Source organism: Leptodactylus fuscus, chromosome 3, assembly GCF_031893055.1.
Source record: "Leptodactylus fuscus isolate aLepFus1 chromosome 3, aLepFus1.hap2, whole genome shotgun sequence".
Taxonomy (NCBI): domain Eukaryota; kingdom Metazoa; phylum Chordata; class Amphibia; order Anura; family Leptodactylidae; genus Leptodactylus; species Leptodactylus fuscus.
Genome location: NC_134267.1, coordinates 132,407,431 through 132,431,167, shown reverse-complemented (window position 1 = coordinate 132,431,167; position 23,737 = coordinate 132,407,431). Strand labels below are relative to the sequence as shown.

At 39.6% G+C, this 23,737-nt stretch overlaps 1 protein-coding gene across 8 annotated transcripts in view; it reads left to right on the top strand.

Moving 5' to 3' along the window:
• ADGRB3 (adhesion G protein-coupled receptor B3) overlaps positions 1–23,737 on the top strand; it is a 690,055-nt gene that overhangs the window by 387,554 nt on the left and 278,764 nt on the right. For all 8 annotated transcript variants that reach the window (XM_075268344.1, XM_075268342.1, XM_075268340.1 and 5 more), the window contains 2 exons: positions 9,443–9,589; positions 12,942–13,017. In XM_075268344.1, the coding sequence (XP_075124445.1) occupies positions 9,443–9,589; positions 12,942–13,017 (223 nt within the window). The remainder of the gene's footprint in view (positions 1–9,442; positions 9,590–12,941; positions 13,018–23,737) is intronic.

Genomic DNA, 23,737 nt, shown 5'->3' with positions numbered 1-23,737 from the left:
AGGACTTGCTGGGGGTAGTAGTTACAGGTAGCAACCAACTTGGCAGGTAAATAACCAACTTGGAACAGATAGTTAGAGCTTGAGGACCTTGGCAGAAGACAGACTTCTGAAACCAATACTCAGGCAACTTGGGTAATCACAACACACATGCTAAATAGTCAAGAATCAGGAAACCAGGGTAAATCACAGGCAGGAAACATAAAAAACTCCGTCTTGACTGCTGGCAAGAAAAAAAAAAGAATTCAACAAAACAAGATCCTGACAGACATCCAGCCATCTACTGACCATTTATGAATACCTCCAGTGGAAGAGGCTGTTGAAGATGTTGAATTTTATAATATGAGCTTGAACTTAGGCCAACATGGCAAGTTATATCAGAATAATGTTTAACTTTGGGGAGAAAAGAAAGATATCATATTGAAAAATCTTGTATTAATATCAGGAGAGAAAGGAAATATTTTAGGATAGAAATTAAAGGAAAGAATTCTGATTTTTTATTTTACATTTGTGTCCTTTTTATATGGCTAGAGGTCTCTTCTGTCCTTCCCTATGTACCTTATTAAAATGATTAATATAAGACAGAATGTTCTACAAAGCCATTCTATATGTATAAATTAAAATGATTTAGATTGAATAAATTGCTTCCCAAGGGGTTTGGGCAGAAGTTTAAAGCCAGATTTTAAGACTTTGCACAGTGTGCCTTATGATACAGTATGTGCCCGAAATAAGAACACATACCATTTCTATTATATATTGCATTTATTGATCTACTGTATGTGTGGGAATTGTACATTTTATAGTTAATGTGTTATGTTGTAGGAAATTATATGCAACTGCAAACAAAGTGCTGTTTTTAGATTTAGAAAAAAATATAAATTCCACATTTACCAGTGTTTTACTAACACCATGGAAACCAGTTATCTGTCTGTCTATACAGTCTATCAGTGTGATATCAGATGTGTTGTTTGGTTGCTTTGCTTTCAGTGCAGGTGTAAAAGAATCTGCTAAAGGATCTTATAAATCTCTTTAAGCCTGGGGCCACATATGGCATAAATGGTAAAAACCACAGTGTTTACAGTCTGTAAAAGTGGATGGGATTCTAGTAAATCCTATTCACACAATGTGCAACAATACACGCAGCAGAAGTGCTGTGATTTCCAAAACCGTCAGATTTTTGGAAATCGCAGCATGTCAATTATACCTACGGAAATGACAACGTTTCACTATAGGTATAATTGAAGCGGAAAGTCCACCAAGGAAGACTCTGAGAAAAGTGCTGTGGAAAAAAACGCAATGGAGTAGATCAGTGCGGCTGCTCTTCTATATCTTGACTTGTATATAGGGGTAGCATACTTAAGTAAGGTGAGGATGTCTGTGCTTATAGCTTTTATTCTCAGCTATCAGTGTTCAGCTGCAATAATACTAGATGTGTCTGTTAGCTATACACGTAACTGTATCTATCCTCATCCCATAGAGGAAACAAACAAGTAAACTATGCATGTGACAGCCTCAGGATCTTCAGTATTATGGGACCTGTGCATATGTTTAGAGGCCCCCTCTCCTCTCCCATTCCCACTGCAGGAGGATGTAGTGGTGGAGCTAAGGGAGCTAACAGGTAACTATATGGAGGGGTGGGGAGGAGACAGAGCAGGGAATTGTAGAAAAAAGCACAGGAGATGCAAGATGTAAACAATGCATCATGGTGTCTCCAGAGCTATCAGAACAGGGGCGTAACTACCGTGGTAGCAGCAGTAGCAGCTGCCACAGGGCCCGGGCCATTAGGGGGCCCGGTGACAGCCGCTACCGCTGCGTTTTTTTTTTTAAAAAAAAGTCCGTTACGGGCCCTATTCACTTGCCGATCCTGGCTGGGCCGGGATCGGCAAGTGACACCGCGGGGCCCACAGAGGCTATCATTATACTCGGGGGTCTTTGCAGACCCCCAAGTATAATGATCGGCGCACCGGGAGGGGTAAGGTAACATAAAAAACTGTGTTACTTACCTCTCTACGATCCTGCCAGGCCTCCGTCATTCGTGTCTGACGTCACATGACCCAGGCCAGCTTCCCGGGTCATGTGACGTCTGATGTCATTAAAGCGGACAGGACAGCCGACAGGAACAGGTAAGCAACTGTCTCTGTTCTTTTAATGGTTTTAATCCCCTGGGTCTCCGATTATTATACTCTGGGGTCTTTTCAGACCCCAGAGTATAATAAATGTTTATAGGTGTCCACAGTGGGACATATGGGGACACTATGGGGGATAATACTGTGTGTGCAGGGGCACTATAGGGGTTAATACTGTGTGTACATTGGACACTATAGGGGTTAATAATACTGTGTGCATTGGACACTATAGGGGTTAATACTGTGTGTGCATTGGACACTATAGGGGTTAATAATACTGTGTGCATTGGACACTATAGGGGTTAATACTGTGTGTGCATTGGACACTATAGGGGTTAATACTGTGTGTGCATTGGACACTATAGGGGTAAATACTGTGTCTGCAGGTGACACTATAGGGGTAAATACTGTGTGTGCAGGGGACACTATAGGGGTTAATACTGTGTGTGCATTGGACACAATAGGGGTTAATACTGTGTGTGCATTGGACACTATAGGGGTTAATACTGTGTGTGCAGGGGACACTATAGGGGTTAATACTGTGTGCATTGGACACTATAGGGGTTAATACTGTGTGTGCAGGGGACACTATTGGGGATAATACTGTGTGCAGGGCTTACTAAGGGACATAATAGAGTGCGGAGGAGGGGGTCAGTCGAGGTCTTCGGCATCGGTTTGGGGAGGGGGGGCCCCATGTCAAAAGTTCGCCACGGGGCCCCGCCATTCCTAGTTACGCCACTGTATCAGAAGGATAAAACATACAAAAAGTTACTTGAGCACATTATGGTATCTGAACAAAGTGATTTGGAGGTTTAAAAGAATTTGACTTTGCCACCAGAAAGCTCCTTTAATACTTGCCAACTATATACAAGTAAATTAAAGACTATAAGCAAAAATACATACACGTAATGACTTAGTATGTCAGAAAAATTTCCATATATTGAAAACATTTTTTTTTTTTTGCTTTATGCTAGTGTTACACGTAGACTTTTGTGGTGGTTTGGCTAACGTTTTAGGTATGTGTTTTCAAAGGGAATGAGAAATGTAAGTGAATAACTTCAACTTTTTTCCTGCTACATCCCTGTCTAGCTTTGGCATAAAGAACTGCAGCAAAAATGGACACGAAAAGACTCTGGGTTAGATTTACTAATACAATCTAAAAATTATGCTAGGTTTATCACAGTCACTTGGGCTGGAAGACACATCTTTCACTTATTATACTGTCTAATTTAACTTTACACCTTCTTGTTTGGCAAACAGTGTTGCAACTTAACTTACTCCAACTTTCTGAGAAGTTCTGCTCCTTCCACACAAAGCCTACCTCCCTTTATGTAATAGTGTCTAAAACACTTACTGAATGGATGTAAGGCATATTACACAGCTTAGTAGCACAAATTATGCCTGAATTCTGGCTCATTTTGCATAGTAAATCCCCTCTGAGTCAGAGTTTATATTAGTAAGAAACCTTGTTACTGGAGTGAGTTGATATTTTAGCTTTGCTCTTGTGTGGGTTTCCTCTAGTTTCTTCTTTTTTCCTCTCAAATTGCACAAAACATTGTAATACGCTAACCCATTCAATTTAAGTTAGCTGCAATACCAGGCACAACATATGGACAAACTGAAAAAAACTTAACATATATTTTATATCTTAATTAGAGATGAGCGAATCAAAGCTCATGAAGTAGGATTCGATCAGAATTTCAGGAAATATTTGATTCACATCAAATCCAGATTTCTTCATACTTCGTGATAACGAATCACACAGCTCCAATCGGGAGTTTTAACCCCTGGATACTGTAGTCAAACATGACTGCAGCATCCAAAAGGTTCCTCCATCGTACATGTCCCCCTGAGCCCCCGGCGGCAAGACTGGGGGGTGCCTCATGATTAAAAATTTTAAAAAAATACTAATACTCACCTGTCCCAGGTTCAGCATCCACTCTGGAGTTCTTCCAGCTGGCAATTGAGGTCCTGCTCCCCAGGCCTCACTGCTGGGGCCTGTCATTGGGCTCCAGTTGTCATGTGAAGTGCACCGGCATAATGACATCATCTTGTCCCATGTGACTACTGAGGCCCAATCACAGGCCCCAGCAGTGACGTCTGGGGAGCAGGAACTCAGTCGCAAGGAAGAAGAGGATCGAAGAGGATGCTGCAGACTGCCAGATACCCACAAGAGGTGAGGTAAGGTGAGTATAAGTGTTTGTTATTTTTAATCACTTCCCCTGGGCCTCTGATTATTATACTCTGGGATATGTGTAGAGGCCACTACTTTTTTTTAAAAAAAATTTTTTGTCCCCATAGGGGATTGAAGCAGCAATCCTCTGTTAGACTAACAGATGCATAGGTGGAATAGAAGTAGCGCCACCCTCTAAAAACATTGCAGGGGGGTCGATTGGGACCCCAATATATAATAAAACCCCTGAGATGCTGCAGTCAAACATAATTGTGGCATCTCAGGGGTTTTATTATATATTGGGGTCCCAATTGACCCCCTGCAATGTTTTTAGGGGGTGCCGCTACTTCTATTCCACCTATGCATCTGTTAGTCTAACAGAGGATTGCTGCTTCAATCCCCTATGGGGACAAAAAAAAAAACACTCACGATCGGAGCTCAGCTCTGACTGGGAGCTTTAGAGGACAGTGTCAGCCATTAAATATGGCTAACACCCTCAAAGAAGGGTGCTCACACAGTTTCTGTGTGCGCATCATGCTTCCGGTGTGGTTTGCGGGAAGTCCCTCCCAACAGTGCTGTATTATTAGGACAGATGTCGGGAAGGGGTTAATGTGATTCGCCAAAAATTAATTTAGATCGAATGATTGTTGAAAATTCAGCAAATCAGCCTAATTGAATTTTTTAAAAAATTTGCTCATCTCTAATCCTAATAGCTACAGTGGTGGCCAAAAAAACCCCGCACCATTTCACAAAATGTAATGATTGTAGCGAAAATGATTTCTTGTCTTTTTCCATTTCTATGCTCTTCTCTCCTGGATGATGAGTATTTGGCAATTTTGTACATGTCACGTGACATTTTTCAGATGATTTTGTATACATATCATCTGCAAGGACTCAGTTTATACGCATCACATACATTTGAAAAAAATCCACTGGTGGTGCGTTTTTTTTGGCCGGCACTGTAGGCTCTCTGTGTAGCTGCAGATCTGATTCACTGCGGCTTAGGCCTCATTCAAATGAAGAGGAGCTAATCTGCAGTACCTGGTCTGACCACTACCAAGAGAACAGAACCGTCTGCTGGCTGCTCAATTCTCTGTGTATTAGCTGCTGATCCTGATCAGTGGGGATGTTGGATCACACACCTCCACTAATTTGCCATGTCGGCCTGTGACTCGTTCACTAATGTAAGTGAATGCAGTAATGCGGATGCGTTATATTCCTGAGGGGATTGTGACTGTGACTTCTAGTCACAGAAAATCCATCACTGCTAATGTAGTAACTAAAAGTTGCAGTAACAGCACCCTTGGAGCCATAATGCAGCTGCATTCACTTATATTATTGAAGAAGACACAGGGCGACACTGCTATCTTTGGTCACGCAATAGCAGTAGCAGCCAAAGTTGTGGCATGACTTTAGCTAGAGGCTTAGACTATTTGTAGTCTAGACTTTTTGTACACTTATTTAATGATTTTATCTATCAAGCTACAGGCATAGTCCATAGCTGTGCATTCATTGAAGCTGGACGTTCAATCATGTGGATTGGGGCTGTCACTTAATAGTTAAAATCAATCACTGGCGTTTCGCATTTAGCACCCTGCAGTGACTGCCACATTTATAGTACCTGTAAGCATACATTTCCAAGGTGAACTTTGCACATAGAATTTTAGCAATCTTCACATGTATTACAGAACGCCTCACCACTCCTGGTTAATAGGCAAAAACCATAGGAAATCCACAACAAAAACATAATGGATAAAGCATAATGCGGTTTTAAAGATTGCAGCATGACCTCAATGCCACACAGTTTTCACTAAATCTAGTTCATTACAATAGCTAACCAGCATAGTAAATAGCTTCAGCATACAAATGTATCAGAAATTGTACACTTTGTTGGTAATGTAGCATAATTCCAATATAACTCACCCTTATCAATAATATACTGCATTGGGATAATGGGTAAATTCAGCAAATTATAACTATTTCATTGAAATACTGTAGACTCGCAATAGGGTTTACTGGAATATGCTGAAACACATGATGACAAAATCAAGAATACTAAAACCAACACCAAGCACTGACAATAGTCCACTGAGTGTAAACGCCATTCATCACACCTTATACATAGTGACTATAGCAATACAGCATAGAGTTTGAGGAGATGAGTGGTTCACATCATATGTCAATTAAGGATAAAAACACTTTCCTAATTATCTTGAAAACCACTTCTGTCATTGTGATTTCTGTTCCATTTAGATTTAACAGGTGTACTGTATATGGTACAAGACTTTGGCATATTGTACTGGAAGAAGATAAATTGAATGTGATTTGTGTTGGCACCATGGAGCTATTTGCTCAATGACCCCCTGGCATCCCTGCTGATTTGTACTAACATTTTATTTTATTTCAGAACAAACTTCAGAGAGATCCACCAGTGCATACGCTACTGTTCAGATACATGCCCATACCTGCCAACCTGACTTCTTTCCACTGTGTGATGAAACTTTGTTTTTGTTTTTCGAGCTGTAATAACTTTATTTGAAGTAGCTAAGTATGTGAGGAGACATTCCTTGACTGCAGATTGCAGACCAGACTCACATTATAATAGTAGAAGCTGTACAATATTTAAAGGGATTATCCACTTAATAATATTGATGGTCTGGACCCCCACAGATCAGCTGTTATGGAACAGCGTGACTGTCCTGGGACAGCTGCCACTATACGTTGTACAGAGAGGGAGCAGCATGGCTTCCAGCATATAAACATTACTGGGAACCACACTGTCCTGGAAAAGCTGATCTAAGGGATGTTGGACCCCAGCAGATATAATATTGCTGGACTAACCTAAGGATATAAATATTAGAAAGTTGATAACTAGAGATGAGCGAGTAGTACTCGATCGAGTAGGTATTCGATAGAATATTACGGTATTCGAAATATTCGAACTCGATCGAGTACCACTCGCTATTCGAATGGAAAAGTTCGGTGCAGAACCAGCATTGATTGGCCGAATGCTATACAGTCGACCAATCAACGCTGGTTCTTCTCCTACCTTTAGAAGTCTTCTCCGTGCAGCTTCCCCACAGCGTCTTCCGGCTCTGAATTCACTCTGCCAGGCATCGGGCCTGGGCAGAGCCAACTGCGCATGCCCGCACTACATTTTCTTGTAGTGCGGGCATGTGCAGTCGGCTCTGCCCAGGCCCGATGCCTGGCAGAGTGAATTCAGAGCCGGAAGATGCCGTGGGTACGCTGCACGGAGAAGACTTCTCGGAGGATCAAGCCCGACCCTCACTCGTGGACTTGGTAAGTGTAATTTGATCGAATGTTGCCTACCCCTGAAACGAGCATTTTCCCCCCATAGACTATAATAGGATTCGATATTCGATTCGAGTAGTCGAATATTGAGGGGCTACTCGAAATGAATATTGAATATCGAACATTTTACTGTTCGCTCATCTCTATTGATAACCCCTTTAAGAGTACATCAACATACTTTTAATACTGTATACAGTCAAAGCCTGCTCAATTGCAGTGGTCTATGGCTGCAGAATTTGGCTGGGATATCAGCCATGTGCAATAGTCACAGTGCTTGGATGTTTTCTGAATGTGAAAGTAGTAGCTTACAAACACTTACAGTAGCCACTTACCCATCAATACAGTGCTTACCAAAACTATTCTTAGGACTTCTTCTCTAGAGAATATACACATTACCAAACTGGGAAATTCGGAGCATTGAAAAAGTAGATAGGAAGGGGAATTTGTATTATAAAGCGTATTCCTTTTTCCCTTTGGCTTTTAGTAGATGTACTTACTTGTAGAAAACCATGCTTCATAATATTAAAACTATAATTTTAAATAACTTTAGGGCATTTTAAGTGAATACTACTTACACAAAGGTGTGCGACTCTCATGTATGTTATGTATAAGTTCTTAACCATTCTTAATCTGTTAGTTAGTTGTATGTGAATAGAGATGAGCGAGTACTGTTTGGATCAGCCGATCCGAACAGCACGCTCCATAGAAATGAATGGATGCACCTGGTACTTCCGCTTTGACGGCGGCCGGCCACTTAACCCCCCGCGTGCCGGCTACGTCCATTCATTTCTATGTGAGCGTGCTGTTCGGATCGGCTGATCCGAACAGTACTCGGTCATCTCTATATGTGAATATGAACACAGATGTTTCCTGCAGAGGCTGAAAACCCATGCAAGCTGTAGCTGGTCCTGTCCAAGCTGAAAAGGGGTGCATTGGATTCAGTCTAGGCGATGCTGTGTGAGCAGATGAACACATACATTGCCAGTTTGCCTCAATGTTTCATTCCACAGTCTAACTGTGCGCTATTCATACAATGAGCGTTGTCCCACAATGACGGCTGTCGCACAGCCCAAGTCTACAGGACTAGACTTAGATTGCTCACAAACCGATTGATTAGAATAATGCAGAATAGATCTGTTCAATGTACCCACCGAAATCACCTTGGAACTGAAAAATAGATGGACCTCCATTTGTTTCTTTTCCTCCTGGTCCATTGTGTGTGGCTACACAGGTTATATATATGGTATAGAGCCGAATTTTACTGAAAGCATTATATATATGGTATGTATGGCCCTGGTTCAGTACAATAGTGCAGTAAATATTCACCATAATAGGCTGACCTTCCATTTTAATCCCAGACTTAAGAAAGCTATCAGATATTGTTGTGTTTCTTGCTTATACACATTGTCAGCGCTTCATTAGGCAGAATCTAATAGGTTTGACTCCAAGTTAAGTTTACAGAATTTCATCCTTGTAATGTCACTTCAAATGATTTCAAATTTGGATCTTAAGAACTTGTGCAGCGATGTTCTTACTTGATATTTCTTCCATATAACCCTAAGCTTTTATGAGCACAGTTAACAGCTTTACACAAGTATATGCGACGTGTACACATAAACCAACATATTTAAACTGGATAAAGATAAGACGCATTGAATATTTATGTTATTTGCTGAATTTGTTTGAATATGTGAAATAAACAGTTTTAGATGGCAGATGGATGCATTCTTTTATTGCTAGTTTACTTGGGGCATTTAAGCTGGAAAATAATCTGATGTATAACAGACTAAAATGAATAAAATGTTGCTCATTAAACTCGCTCTCTTTTTCTCAGTGGCCAGCATCCAAAAGCTGCCGGCATCATCAGTGCTAACAGATATCACCTTCCCCATGAGAGGCAGAAAAGGCATGGTAGACTGGGCCAGGAACTCAGAGGACAAAGTGGTCATACCAAAAAACATCTTTACTCCAATGCCAACAGGTGCAAACCTTTATTGCATTTTAATGATTACAAATCTGTCAATGTAATGAATAAAAAGAGGAAATTTGGATATTCACAAAAAGTTTCTTGCGTTATGAAGTTTCAGTATTAACAGGCAAAGGAAGACTTATGACTTGGGCACAAACTGAGATCAGTAACGGAATATCAGGAACTGAGATCACTGTCAGATTTAAGAAGGATCATGAAAGAATGTCTGGACCTTAAAGACCATCAGGCTTTCAGTGATTGAGAACAAATGATTTTATTACTTATGTATTACAGCGTAAGACTGATCTTGAGTGAGATGTGTGGATACAGAATGCTGATACTTCCACTACTTCTTCGGTATCAGCTTCATTCCCCTGTGCAGACAGCTGCTGCCATGGTGCTGTCGTCTCTATGTACAATGATACAGAGCCTAGAATATGTGATTCGCTTTCCTTCCTATCTACAACTAGTGAGATTTGTCCTTCTTAAAAATGTGGATGCTCTTCCCCCCTTATTCTCTGATCTGCTGTGTACAACCTCCCCCCTCCATGCTGCTATGGCTAACACTAAAAGAAAGAGTAGAGAGTAGGGTTGAGCAATCAGGATCGGAAAAGATCGGATTCCAATCGGCGATCGAGTAACTTTCATGATCGCGATCGGAGTTCCAATCCCGATCTTTTCTGGCAGGATCGAGGTCGGAGGTTATGTCAAGGTCAGCTCAACTCTATTCATGTATATATCATGAATAGGGTTGAGCAATTGGGATCGGGAAAGATCGGATCTCGATCGGCGATCAAGCAAATTTCACGATCAGGATCGGCTGGAAAATGATCGGAAATTGGATTTTAAGATCGATCCTGAAATCTCAAGATCGGCTCAACCCTAGTCTAACAAAGGGTGGGGTAGTGTGCTGCCATATCTGTGAACAACAAGCAGATAGTTAAAGAATAATGAGGAATATTTAGAAAGTCTCTTAATATTGCATTTAGAAAAGTAAATAAACTGTAAAATAAATTCAGTGGAAAGGTGTCCAAAGCCTTTACAGCTGATACATTTGGTGGGTACACTTGCTAATACTGCTTTGTCTGTAGCAGAAAGTAGAAAAGTTACCTCTAAAAGGCACAACATATCTTTAATTGGTTTATCCCCTAAATACAAGATAGTGGTTAAATACCATATCATTGGGGGTTTTGATTGCTAGTGGCACATGTGAATGGACCAGTTATGATTTTCCCATCCTGGAAGACCCATAGTAGTGAACAGAGTAGTTGCAAGCATGCTCATCGCCTGGGGTACATGGGCTCGCTTTTTCGTGTTCACTGGGTGTCCCAGTGTAGTGTCCACGCACCTGCACCACCTGTGGTACTTTTCTGCTCCAGTTCTCATGTTCAATGAGTGTTCCATTGCTCAGTCACACAGAAATCAGAAATATTCCATATCCTCTTTAGTGTTGACACTATTGAAAAAAACAATAATTGTTGAGACCTCTGAGCTGCCATATAGAGTGTCTTACTACACAACTGACATCCTTGACTTACAGGAATGCTTGTGATATGTTACCTTTTAACTCCTTATTTCACTTATTTTGCTATATTAGTTTTTATTTGGTGTACAGTATACAATTTTGTGCACTATGATAAATCACAGTAAACTCAGTAAACTATACTTCCTAGTCCCTCTGGGAATATAAAATATATTATGAAATGTAATCTGAAGAATATCAAAATAAAAAATACTTGGGCTAAACATCTGTATGCCTTGGCATCATATTTCTAATTTAATCCCAGGTGATTTCTGTTAGCCTTTCACTTCCAATAACTAATAATAGAATATTTTGCAAAATAAGTGAAGAAAAAAATTGAGTACCTTAATCTAATACCACTTCTAGTCTAAAGTTTACAGCACCAGAACCCCAACCTAACCCTGGGCTGGAGGACCTAAGGCTTGTTTTATTTTGCTTAAGAATTACAATGATCAAGTACCAAGTAAACCTCAGTGAATTGTATCCAACATAAATATACTGTACAAGCAGCGCCGAACCTCTCATGAGGCGACCTGAAGCGACCGCTTCAGACGGCGCCATGCCAGGGCCCCGGGAAGGGGGGGGGCATTTTTGCTGACCTAAGCCAGGACTGGCTTAGCGTCACCATCTCGGCAGCCCGGCACGAGAAGCGAGCGGTGGATTGGGGAGGCCCTGTGGACGCAGCGCTGCTCCAGCGGCCTCCCCTCACTCTTAGCAGACAGCAGGTCCTCTCCCTGCCTGCTCTCTGCCTGCTAACGCCGCCCCCTCCGCTCCGCACCGCCCCCTCCGGCTTTCTGTCGTCCACCTCAGGCGGCAAAAAAAGCTAGGTTCACCCCTGTATACAAGATGGATACAATATAGATGATACAGACAAAGAATCAGTTACAGTAAGTGTATAGTTAAGTCCCCTTAGCCCATTTCACTTGGGATGAAGCAGTCGGTCACTGACAGTACAGCCCAGTGCTATCACGGTCTCATACATGGGATGGGGTTGTTCTCCATATTGGAGCTCACCACGGACAGTATCCTTCTATCACCAACCACCTGTACTGGGTCCAGGGGGCTCCCCAGGACAGAGCTGGCCCTTCTAATCAGCCTGTCAAGTCTATTTCTGTCCCTGGCTTTCCTCTACTTAGTGGGGGTGAAAGGTTTGTAATTAAATACCCAGACCAAAAGAGAATGATCTTACCAAGCTCCTCTTGTACTCAGCTCCTCTTGTGCTCAGCTCCTCTTGTGCTCAGCTCCTCTTGTACTCAGCCCCCTTGTACTCAACTCTCCTTGTATTAAGCTCCCCTTGTACTCAGCCCAACTTGTACTCAGCCCTGCTTGTACTTAGCCCTGCTTGTACTCAACTCTCCTTTTACTAAGCTCCCCTTGTACTTATTTCCCCTTGCACTCCGCTCCCCTTGTGCTCCGCTCCCCTTGCACTCAGCTCCCCTTGAACTCAGCTCCCCTTGCACCTGTATATTCCTGTTTTTCGGAGCCTACTGTTTGAAACTACCAGTGCTTGCCCAAGATCTAAGTGCAAATTTGTTTAGAAATAAACACATTAATGTTGCTCACTTACACTACACATCAAGAGGAAAGTTTTTTCTATGCTGATGCCATAAGGTTGTGAATGAATGCCATGAGACATTACATGAGAAGAATCTGTTCTCTTTAATACTGCAAAGAAATGTAAAATGGAATTAGTAGTAATAAAAAAAGGCAGATGCAGGATAAACAGGAGAATAATTCATGCAGCTATGTATATTGTATATCCATAGTTAAGGTCTAAAAACTGATTGATTATAAAATGTAAAATAAAAGTAATGTAATGTAATATTTCTTTTGTATTTTTAGACTTGGATGAATCTACAGTTTATGTGCTTGGAGCTGTATTCTACAAAAATCTAGGCCTTTTTTTACCTTCATTACGGTAAGTCATATGCTTGATGTTCTACTGCTTATCAGTGAATCCATTTTTACAATCACTATTACGTCCTTTTTGTGGCATTGCTAGAAAAAGACTTGATTTTACAGAAGCCGATCTCTGCCTGTGCTGCAAACTGAAGCATAGAAACAGAGACAAATGAGACTATTGAGACTGAGCGTTCTGTGGAAGGCCACTAGGTGGCGAGCTGTTGCATATGCTGTACTATATGCGCTCACATTTCCTTCAATACCTAGCAACCAACATGCTGGCAGTGACAACGCTCAGTAACATAGTAACCATTTATAGACATTGTGTATTCTGTATTTCACTGACTACTGTATGACTATGTCCTTAATTATATTTCAGCAATTCATATGTGGTGTTTTAGATAATTCTGCATTTAGCCTAGTTTATGTGTATGATGACTATAAAGGAGGTTTAATGAAACAAGGTAACCACATACAATGTATGTGAAATCTGTGCTCAGTGTTATACGGTGTGGAATTAGATCAATGTACATAATCTGCAGCAGAAACATTTGTGGGTCATATTATGAGGTTATATCAAAAATATAGTTTTTATAGACAATTTCTACAGTGGCTAATTGCTATATCTGGTGCTTCTCATAAGAAATGATCTGTCCAGAGACAAGAGGTGGATTCTGTTTTGCAGGTTAGATGCGTTCACTTTAGTTCTCATTGCAGCATTCATAGGGGTGGTCAGGACATTCTTAGGATGATGGAAGAGAGAGCCTACATGTCTTCATACTTCATCATCCTCTGCAGCAATTCATTGCCTGAGATCACAGCTTTTAATGCCCACTCCACAAAGTGCATTATGACTTCTTGAAGGAGCTATAGATTTACTTTCAAAGACAGGATAAGTGAGATGAGAAGAGTCTCTAAAAGCTTTATTCATTTATTTCCATAAAATGTATCTTAAACAACATAATTAATTCCAATTTCTTTGCTGTTTTTATATAGAAAATGAGTAATGTTGTAATTGATGTCTTCACCACTAGGTGGTAGAGTAAAGTCCTATACCTTGCTTGATAAATGTACTTTTTCTCTCCCAAAGCATGTTCTACAGTTGTGCAGGTTTTACAGCACAAATTAACATTGTCTTTCATTTACAATATAGCAATTTCTTCAAAATTAGCTACATCTTAAATTTTTAAACAACAAATTCCAGAATGTGCATCTTATTGTAGACAGAGAATGTATACGTGTCCACATTTGTCAACAATCGTGTGACACTTGTATAACAAAATAAGATGTATCTGAACAGGCTTAGGCTAGCAATTTTTCACTGGTAGAAAAGCTGACTGAGATGGGTCTATTGTTCTGCCGACAGAAAAGATTTAGCATTAATTCAGTGTTGCCCAACCAGGATTCCCAAGAACCCTGCAGCTCCTTGATAATTGATCAGGGGTTTCATAGAACATAGCAACAGCAAGACCTGTCACTTTTACAGTAGGGATGCAAACTGATGTCAGCCTGCTCCAAGATACCTTGTGAAGTAAACATACATGAACCACCCTATTGCAAAGGGCAAGAATTATAGACTGCATGACCTGCCCTAGTGCCACACTTGTTTCAGGCAGGAATAGCATTAGGTATTTCTGAGAATGGAGACATTTTCAGCAAATATCTGGCATAGGTAATAGCTCAGCATGAGTTAATGGAGGATTAAAGAGGTTGACTTATTAGGGCTTATGAACTTTATACAAGAGTGTTCTCCATTTGGACATCCTCCATAAGTCTGAATAGGGAACTCCTATACTACTCCCTACAGTGTAGGTGGTGTACTGAAGAGCATATAATAGTCTGTGTGTGGCAGGCGTACTGATGAGCATATAATACAGTGTGTGGGGGGGGGTATACTGATGAGCATATATTACTGTGTGTGGGGGGGGGCATACTGAGGAACATATAATACTGTGGGGAGGCCTGCTGTGGAGCATATAATTTTTTGAAAAAAATTTAAACTATATTTCGGCTCTCCAATGGTCTGAGGGACAGTGAACTGGCTCCTTGGTTAAAAAGTTTGAGGACCCCTGCCCTACACTCTAGTTGTCCTTGTATTCCAGTAACAGCTGCACAGGAAATAACTAAGAGCTCAATAATCAGTTGAACACCACAGACTTCTTTTTGGAAAGGGTTGTATTTACAGGCTACCACTTTAAGATTCAGTAAGTTGTGCTTCACTACTATCACCAAATGAGGACTTTTGGAATTGCCTTTAAATATATAGTGCATTAAAATTTTGATTTAATAATAGGAATAACTTGCAAAGCTGCAGATGTAACACCTGATTATGCATAAAATGGAGGATTTTGTAGGAAGCAATGCCATCATTAGTTAAAGGGAACTTGCCACATGAAATGTGGGTCAATCTGCAAGTAGTCTGTGTCATAGAGCACAAAGAGACATTTCTATATAGTTTTGTGGAAAAAGTCATTTAGTCATGGGGCGGTCCTATTAGTAATTGACAGCTACCTCTGTGTGCACAGTTATACATGGAAAGCTTTCAATCACTAAGAAGTACCAACCTATACATAGATGACTGTGACTAAACATAGAAGGCAGATTAAAGAGGTTGTCCAGGATAAACTAAGAATTAACCCCCTAAAGTAACCCCTCCCCCGCCTAACTTCTCGTTTACTTCAATAAATAAAAAATCTATAATTACCTATATCCCTGGAGCGGTCATATGTCAGCCTCAGGGACACTTTCTGATAATCTGGTGAGGTTCTGTTTCACCGCTTCCGAAAAGGAATGTCACCACTACTCTTCCTTCCCCCCTATCCTCATCAATACTTACCAAGCCTTCCTGTGTTTGGGAAAGGCTCCTCCCCTCTTCCTCTCTGCTAGTAGTAGATGTAATAGGTTAGCTAGAGAGACGGGGAAGGGTGGGAGGAGCTGGTAATGGGGGGTATCACTAGGCTAAGGAGATAGGTGAGGGTGGGAGGGGCTAGTAATGGATGGTATAGCTAGGCTAGTGAGACAGGGGGAGGAAATGTCAATAAAAACTTAACTTTTATTGTGTTGACAACATGAAAAAAAGTTAAAAAATCACAGAAAACCAACTTCCTTGATTGGCAGGAAAAAAGAAAAAGACCGGCATATGCATTTATGGGAGTAACTCCCCTTAGTTATAGCATACTGGCCTGTATATATTTAGTATATAGAATTTGGTGGTCTGTCTATACACTGAATATATACAGTCAGTCTCTGCTTCTTGGTTGTCCATATTCAGTCAGTGTTTAGTACTTGCTATACAGTATTAGTATATACTTAGTATCTGGTGATCTGTAAACAATGTCTTTTTCTTAATTGTCATTGGCAAGAATAGCATTTTGCAAAGATCAAACTACAGATTTAGCCAAGTTCAACTTGACTCTGCTGCAGTGCAATGTCTTATCACAGAACATAACAAAAGCCATTGAAAAGATTAAAGTTCTGTGCTGTAGTGTAATTTAAGTGCTAAGTGTCAAGTTAAAGTTGTTACAACTGTATCACACTGAAGACAGGCACACAGACTACATAAGTCCAACTTTAATTGCTTGAAGTTAAAACTTCAAGCTGTAGGAGATGACATGACACCATTGCCAGCCCATCCAGATCCTTAAAGGGGTTATCCAGGCAAAAATGAACACCCATTTAAATTTTAAATAAGCAGGGGACAGCAAGAAAAACATTTTAAAAATTCATACCTTTCCACGGTGCTCTGGTGCCTCCCAGCGCGGTCCGGTCTTCTCAGTCCAGTTTTGACGTGTGGCGGATGCCCCAGCCACACAAGACTGTTGAGGAAAATCAGCGACCTCAGTGGTAGGGAGCTACGATCTCACAGCCAGTGAGCAGTTTCACTTTGAGAAGATGCTGGAGCAGAAGGACTGGACCACACTGGGAGGAGTCCCATAGTACTGGGAAGAGTCCCATAGTACCAGGACTAGTGAGTATGATTTTTTTTTTCAATTTTTTTCACCTCCCCCAGCCTATTACAAAAAATAATTTGCCTTTAGTCATAAAGAGGTGAGCTGGTGACTTTCATGTTTCTTTATATATAACAATGACTATTATTTTATTGTTTAAAACTTTTTTTACTACATAAAGCATTCCCATTGGGCCTCAAAATCCAAAAGCTGTAAGAATCAAAAGATACTTCAAAAGACGTCTATTGGAAAGTACAGGTTCAAGTGAATGTACCATGCTGTTTTCTGTAGAAAGATCTTTCACTGATTTTGTGCATTATAATTAATATTGAATCACAAATCAATTTTTTGTATATTTTTTTCATAGTTTTCAGGACATTTTATTTCAGGAGGAACAAGTCTGAGGGCTTTTCCAGTCTGTTTGATTCTGAAGGCAAATGTCCTATAGCTCTTTGTGACTAGTCAATTCACTATTGTACGGAGTAAGTGTAAGGGCACGTTTAACACCAACCAGCATGTCAACTTGTAGAAAAAGCTGCCAAGTGATATATTCTACAAAGAAGGAAACCATAATACTGTAAATATTCATAAATACATTTTTACTAAATTAAAACATATATAGCATACGCATAGATAATGAGCATTTTGTTGTGAAATCTTAACCATTATGGTTAAGATTTCACAACAAAATGCTCATTATCTATGTGCATGCTTTCAGATCAGATACATGGAGAAGAACAAGTAACAAGAACATTGGTTAATGAATTACATTCATCCACATACAGAAGTGTCCACGGATGCCTTAACCTAAAATTAAAGAATTTTAGGCTTCCTTCAGATCACGTTTTTACATCCATTTGGTACAACTGTTTAACGGATGGAAGAACTGAAAGCAATGGATGTAAACAGATGGCAATACACATATATATATATAGATATCAATGTTAAAGGGTCCATTTCTGTCCATTTTTTTGAAGGACACAAAAAAGTAGACAGAAACAGATTGTTTATTTCCTTAACATTGATGTCTATGTAAATGGATTGCATCCATTTCCTACTATTTTGCATCCTTATTTTGTATCTTTGAAATGGATGTGTGGAATTGATATTAAAAACTTGATCTGAATATAGCTTAAATAGCATATTGTGAGTAATTCAAGAGAATATTATGACAAACCCTTGGCAGACTGAAATTGACAACACAACCACTAGATGGCCAGAGGATACAGAGAGAATATTATGAGAACATGTATTGAAAAGATGGTCATCTGATGATACATTTGTGGACATATAGAGATGTAACAGAGCTTAATGGCTTCTCTGTGACTTTTATAGTAGCGTTCATTAGTGACATAGTGAACATTCAGTACCTTTATAGTGTGAAACTCCAGTCTTTCTGCCAAGAAAATCAACATTTATTTCACATGTAAATGAACTATTCTGTACTTCCAGGGCATGGCCATGCCTACTGGAGTTTCTGTGGTCACCACCCCTAAAATAAAGATTGAGAGGTCCTGATGTGGGACAAGCACTGGCAAAAGCAGGTGCTCCAGCCAAGTCCCATCTTCAGCAAACAAATCTTTTGCATGCAGATTACAAGTACATTTTCTCAGCCTCAAGATTGCCTTGTCACCTAGTTGCTATATTTCACTATACCAATGACAGCATGTAAGTGGTTAAGTAGTGGTTTTGGTTCTAACAGACAGCCTATATGTTGTACACATAAAGAACATATATTGAAAAGTTGGTCATCTTATGACACATTCTGGGACATGTACAGATGCAGCAAGTTTAATGGCTTCTCGGTTACTTTTTTGTGTTTCTGTGATATCATGGTGCAACAAGTTATCAGTGTCAAGATACACTTTGCTACCTATGTATAGCCAAGAAGAAAGGTAAAGAAGGCAAATCTATAACTACCTTCCTACCTTTACATAATACAACATATCACCTATCATTCTGTTGTTTTAAAACATGTTATTTTGCATGGTATCGCCTATTCTTTTATTCATATTTAGCAGATATTTTGATGGTGGTAGACTCCCTTTAAACAAACTCAAGCTACAGGGCGGACACATCCGTGTGTGTTTTTTCACATTATTTCTAAATATTTTTATACTATTTTTACTGTATTTTCTTTATTTATCTTTGATTCCAATAGTAAAATATATTCCAAATATATTTTCTAAGAAAATCTGCACCTCTACAAGCAAGGTTTTGTGTCAGATTTCAATTTATGTGAAAATGTCTTGGCAGAATCAATTGGTTTATGGCTATTAAAAAAATTCAATTGTTAAAGAACTCTTTGGAGTGAACCAATGGAAAATAGGATTATAAATTGATACAGAATATAAATTGTCAAGTAAGGTCTAATTGTTGTCTTGACTTTTACTAGCTACAGTGCTTTAGAATAGTTCCTAATAATAGCCGACTATTATAGGAGACGGATGTACATTATTAGATTCTGGCACCCTACAATGGGTGAGCTAAACCACTAAGCCCTGTCCTATTCATCAATCACATCTTTTACACAGAACATTCTGTACTTTTGTCAGTCCTGTCAGGGAGGAGAATTGTGTGTCACTACCCAGTGCAATTTATCAACATCTCAGATAAGCTGTTCAATTGACTTTTTCTCCTTAGCTCATTTATGGCCGTTGATTAAAGAAATAAGAATGGCATATGCATTGAACGAGGAGGCGGATATAATCTTCATAAGATTTTTCAGATGTTAAATGCTGATTCTGTCAGTATTACTTTCCTAAATTCTGTTGCTTAAAGTGGTTGTCTAAATGAATCAAATATATGCCCAGAGTCAAGAATAATGATGACATACGGCCTCAGCAGTCTTGTGCTGTATACCACTGAGGCTAGAGATTGGCTGTAGCATTAATGGGGTATATATGGGGCATGTCAGTGTTTTAGCCAGGCAGGGAGAGTTGGAGCAGCAGCACTGGAGTGGTGGTGGAATAAATGGGTGAGTATACTGTACATTCATTTGTTATTTTATTCCTTTAATGAGTTTCAGATAAGGCCAAACTAAAATGTTTCAGGATTTTGGACTTTCTAATGACAGTCTGAATCTTTGCTACATATGTTATTACATCAGTGCTTCAGTACTTAGGTTACATTAAAATAGTTATTTTTCCAGAAATATTGCTCTCCCTTTATAGTAAGTTGTGTAATAAAAAAAAATACTATTCTGCCCTGATTCTGTCACCAATTGTTTTCAATGGGAGGTAGAGATCAAAGCTGGATGCTGAAAAAATAAGTGTCCTGCTCAACCATGCAGTTATTATACTCTGGGGTCTGAAAAGAGTATAATAATTGCACATGGGTGTCCACAATGGGGCATAATACTGTGTGCAGGGGCCACTATGTGGTGTAATACTGTGTGCAAGGGCCACTAGGGGGTAATAATACTGTGTGCAGGGGCCACTAAGGGGTATAATACTGTGTGTAGGGGCCACTATGGGGCAATAATACTGTATGCAGGCGTCACTATGGTGCAATAATAGTGTGTGCAGGGGCCACTATAGGGCATAATAGTGCGTGCAGGAATATGGGGGGGGTTGGGGTCTTCAGAGTCAGTTGGGGGGCCCCAATGTTAAAAGTTCACCACGGGGCCCCGCCATTCCTAGTTACGCCACTGGCAGAAACCCATAACTGGACATATGCATCCACAGAGACAGAGCTACAAAGTAAATAGAATTACAGACATGACTTCAGCATCAGAAAAAAACATAATTCAGACATAAAAACAGAAGGGTAGCTTGCATCCAAAGAACAGATGTTGAAACAAGCAACGTTGCAAAGCCAGGGTATGGCTAGAGAAGCAAATGTTTTTACTCCTAGGACACAGGGACTGGAGGAGGAATGATAAGCAGGTTAGGACACTAATCCTTGAAGAAAACAGGGAGCAAGAGCTGTTGTAAAATGTAGTACGCCAGCAACTACAGAGCGTGTTGTTACAGAGTGCCATTTAAAAAAAAACAAAACAAAAAAAACCAGGTAGAATCTTTCTTATAAATATCCATTCTGACATTGGCTTATTACTGACATGGGTTTCAAAAACATACGCAAGCATCTGAATGATAGTATTAGTAAGCTGCAGATGTAGAAATATTTTATTATAAAGATCAGATTTGATTTGCGCTCCATGCATAAGGAAGAAAATTATCAAAAAATTTAACATTTTAAATTTAAAAATTTGCCTACCAGGAAAAAAATGCCTAAATTGGTGGTCTTGTGCCATATTGGCTACTGTGGTGATGTGGGTATATGGGAAGTCATCACTGCAGCCTAAAAGTGGAGGGGCTGGAGCAACAGAGGATTAAATGGGTATGTATCCTTTCAGTGAGAACATTTGTTAATAACTTGGAAACTAATATGCAAATAAGTTGAGAAAAAAGGTAGAGAAAAGGAGCTATTGCCACTTTTTGGAAAGTAGTTTTCTATGAATCGATGCTCGTTTTTCATGTAACCTGATGGCCTGAACTGGGAATAAAGCCAAACTAGAATATCTCCTTCAAAAGAAAGTGACCCATCCACAGACAGTTTCTGTTTCAAGGTTATTTCCTCTCATCAGTGTGCAGCAGGATACTGTCTGGCTGGATGAGGTTCCTGCAGGACATGTATGGTCTAAGATGTCCCTGCAAAGTGGTCTGAAACAGCTAAGTCTCCTTAAGGGGATGCATATTCTTAATAGTATGAAAAAAAGAAGTTCATTGTTGAAAAGCAGTCATTATATTTATCAGCATGTTATGAAAAGTGTTCATTCTACAGGTTATTTATAAAGAGAATAAGCCAAATATATATATATATATATATATATATATATATATATATATACATATATTTAGTCAGTATGCTAAACAAATAAAGCCTTACTATTTATAGGAATTTCTATCATGGAAAATGAATCCCTGTAAAAAAATAAATGACATTATTAAATAAAAAAAACAGTGTCATACCTGTCCGTAGGTTGAACTCCTTTTACTTCAACATAGCTTAGCTGGTAAATGAGCCAATTTCATGTACTATTGATAGAGCTTAGGTGAGGTTCACTGTCTGGCATCTGCATAGAATAGGTACTAACAAACATATAGCACATATTTGCCTGGTGTGTGAAATTACTGGATATTATGTGTATAGAGAGTACAGGTACAAGCTGCTACAATATAGAAGCCATACTGTAACAGTAAAGCAAGGATCACAGCGCTTTTAGAGCGTACAATATGAGAACACACACAAACATGCGATAGCAAATTTTCATTTTTCTTGCTTTAAGCTTTCATATTTGTAAAGACTCAAGTTTTAAAATGAGATTATTCTGTCCTCAGAAAGAATCCTTATCTAGTCTCGAAAACACTTCAACCGAAATGCAGTGTGCTGAACATTTACAATTTACATCTGCCATCAATTCAGGCAGTGTTCCATTCCTCTTCTCACAGAAGCCACATCTGAGTTTGGCTCCATGACCTGCCATTATGAGCCCATGAAGAAGAATGTTTCAATTCACACTGATGAAATATTAATTTCACATCCAGCCCGGGCTAGAAAACCAATTTAGCTAAGCTGGATACTTTAACAAAAGTAATGAAGAACCATCTTTACAGCTTACTAAAAAGCAATATAATATAAGCATCAGACGACAGGCGTTTATAAATGTATCATATTTATTCATCACAGGCACATGAAAACTATACAAATCCTCCATTTAACCTCATTCTTTGTACTTTGTTTCAAGGTAAAATAGTAATTTTGATAAATCTGAAACATTTTAATTATACTACTGATTTGCATGTCTAATTTCTATGATTATATGCTAACCGACAATATCTCGCTCCAGACCATTGTTTGAATAATTATTTTACTCACCCACTTACATTAAAGCAAATGAAAGCTCATACTCCTACAAAAAGTGGAAAAGGTTTTTACTTTGCAAAGGAATAACAGGTCAGAGTAATGTACGTTATATGCACAGGGTGAGGATGGGGATGAGGGGTGTATACCCACCATTTGTGTTCATCCCTGTGTACAACAGCTTGCACAAGGACAGTACATGGACCCATAATAGTGCATGGTGCAATTCACATTGCTGTGTCTCTACACTGACTAAAAATTTGAAACATGAATGTATGTGTATATGTGTCCCTAACGTGTCTAATCCTGCAGGTTGGACACATTTGTATGTAATGTATGTGAATAAGATCTTGTTTTATAGATTATTTATGCATTCCAGCATCTAACTCAGAAGTGCAATTTATAACTGTATATTTAATTAACCCTTCTCTACTTTTGACTTTGGACTGACTTAGCTTACATTCACACGACCAAAGTACAAAACGGCACATTTTTCATGGCCACTTTGTACCCAATGAGCATCTGTTTCCACTAATCCCTCATACATTGCAGTGTATGGAAGGATCTGTGAAAATGGGTAAAAATAGAGCACGACAAATATTCTGATGGTCTTTTATTACAGACTTTCAAAATATCGGTCATGTATATAGCCACCATTCACATACATTGTGATGGTCAATAAAAGAAATAGCCGATATTTACTGGCACATGAATATAGGGTTCGTGTGGCTTTCCAGTCCCAAATAAATTTTTTAAACTGATTTCCTATCCATAGAATGGGCCATCAGTATCATATCGGTGGAGGTTTGAGACCTGAACCCTGTGAAGATCAACTGTGCAGGCAACCTCCAGGCACTGATAGTTGGTGCAGTGGACTGGAAGAATGCGCAGGCTGCTCCTATTCAAGTAATAAGAGCAGCGGAA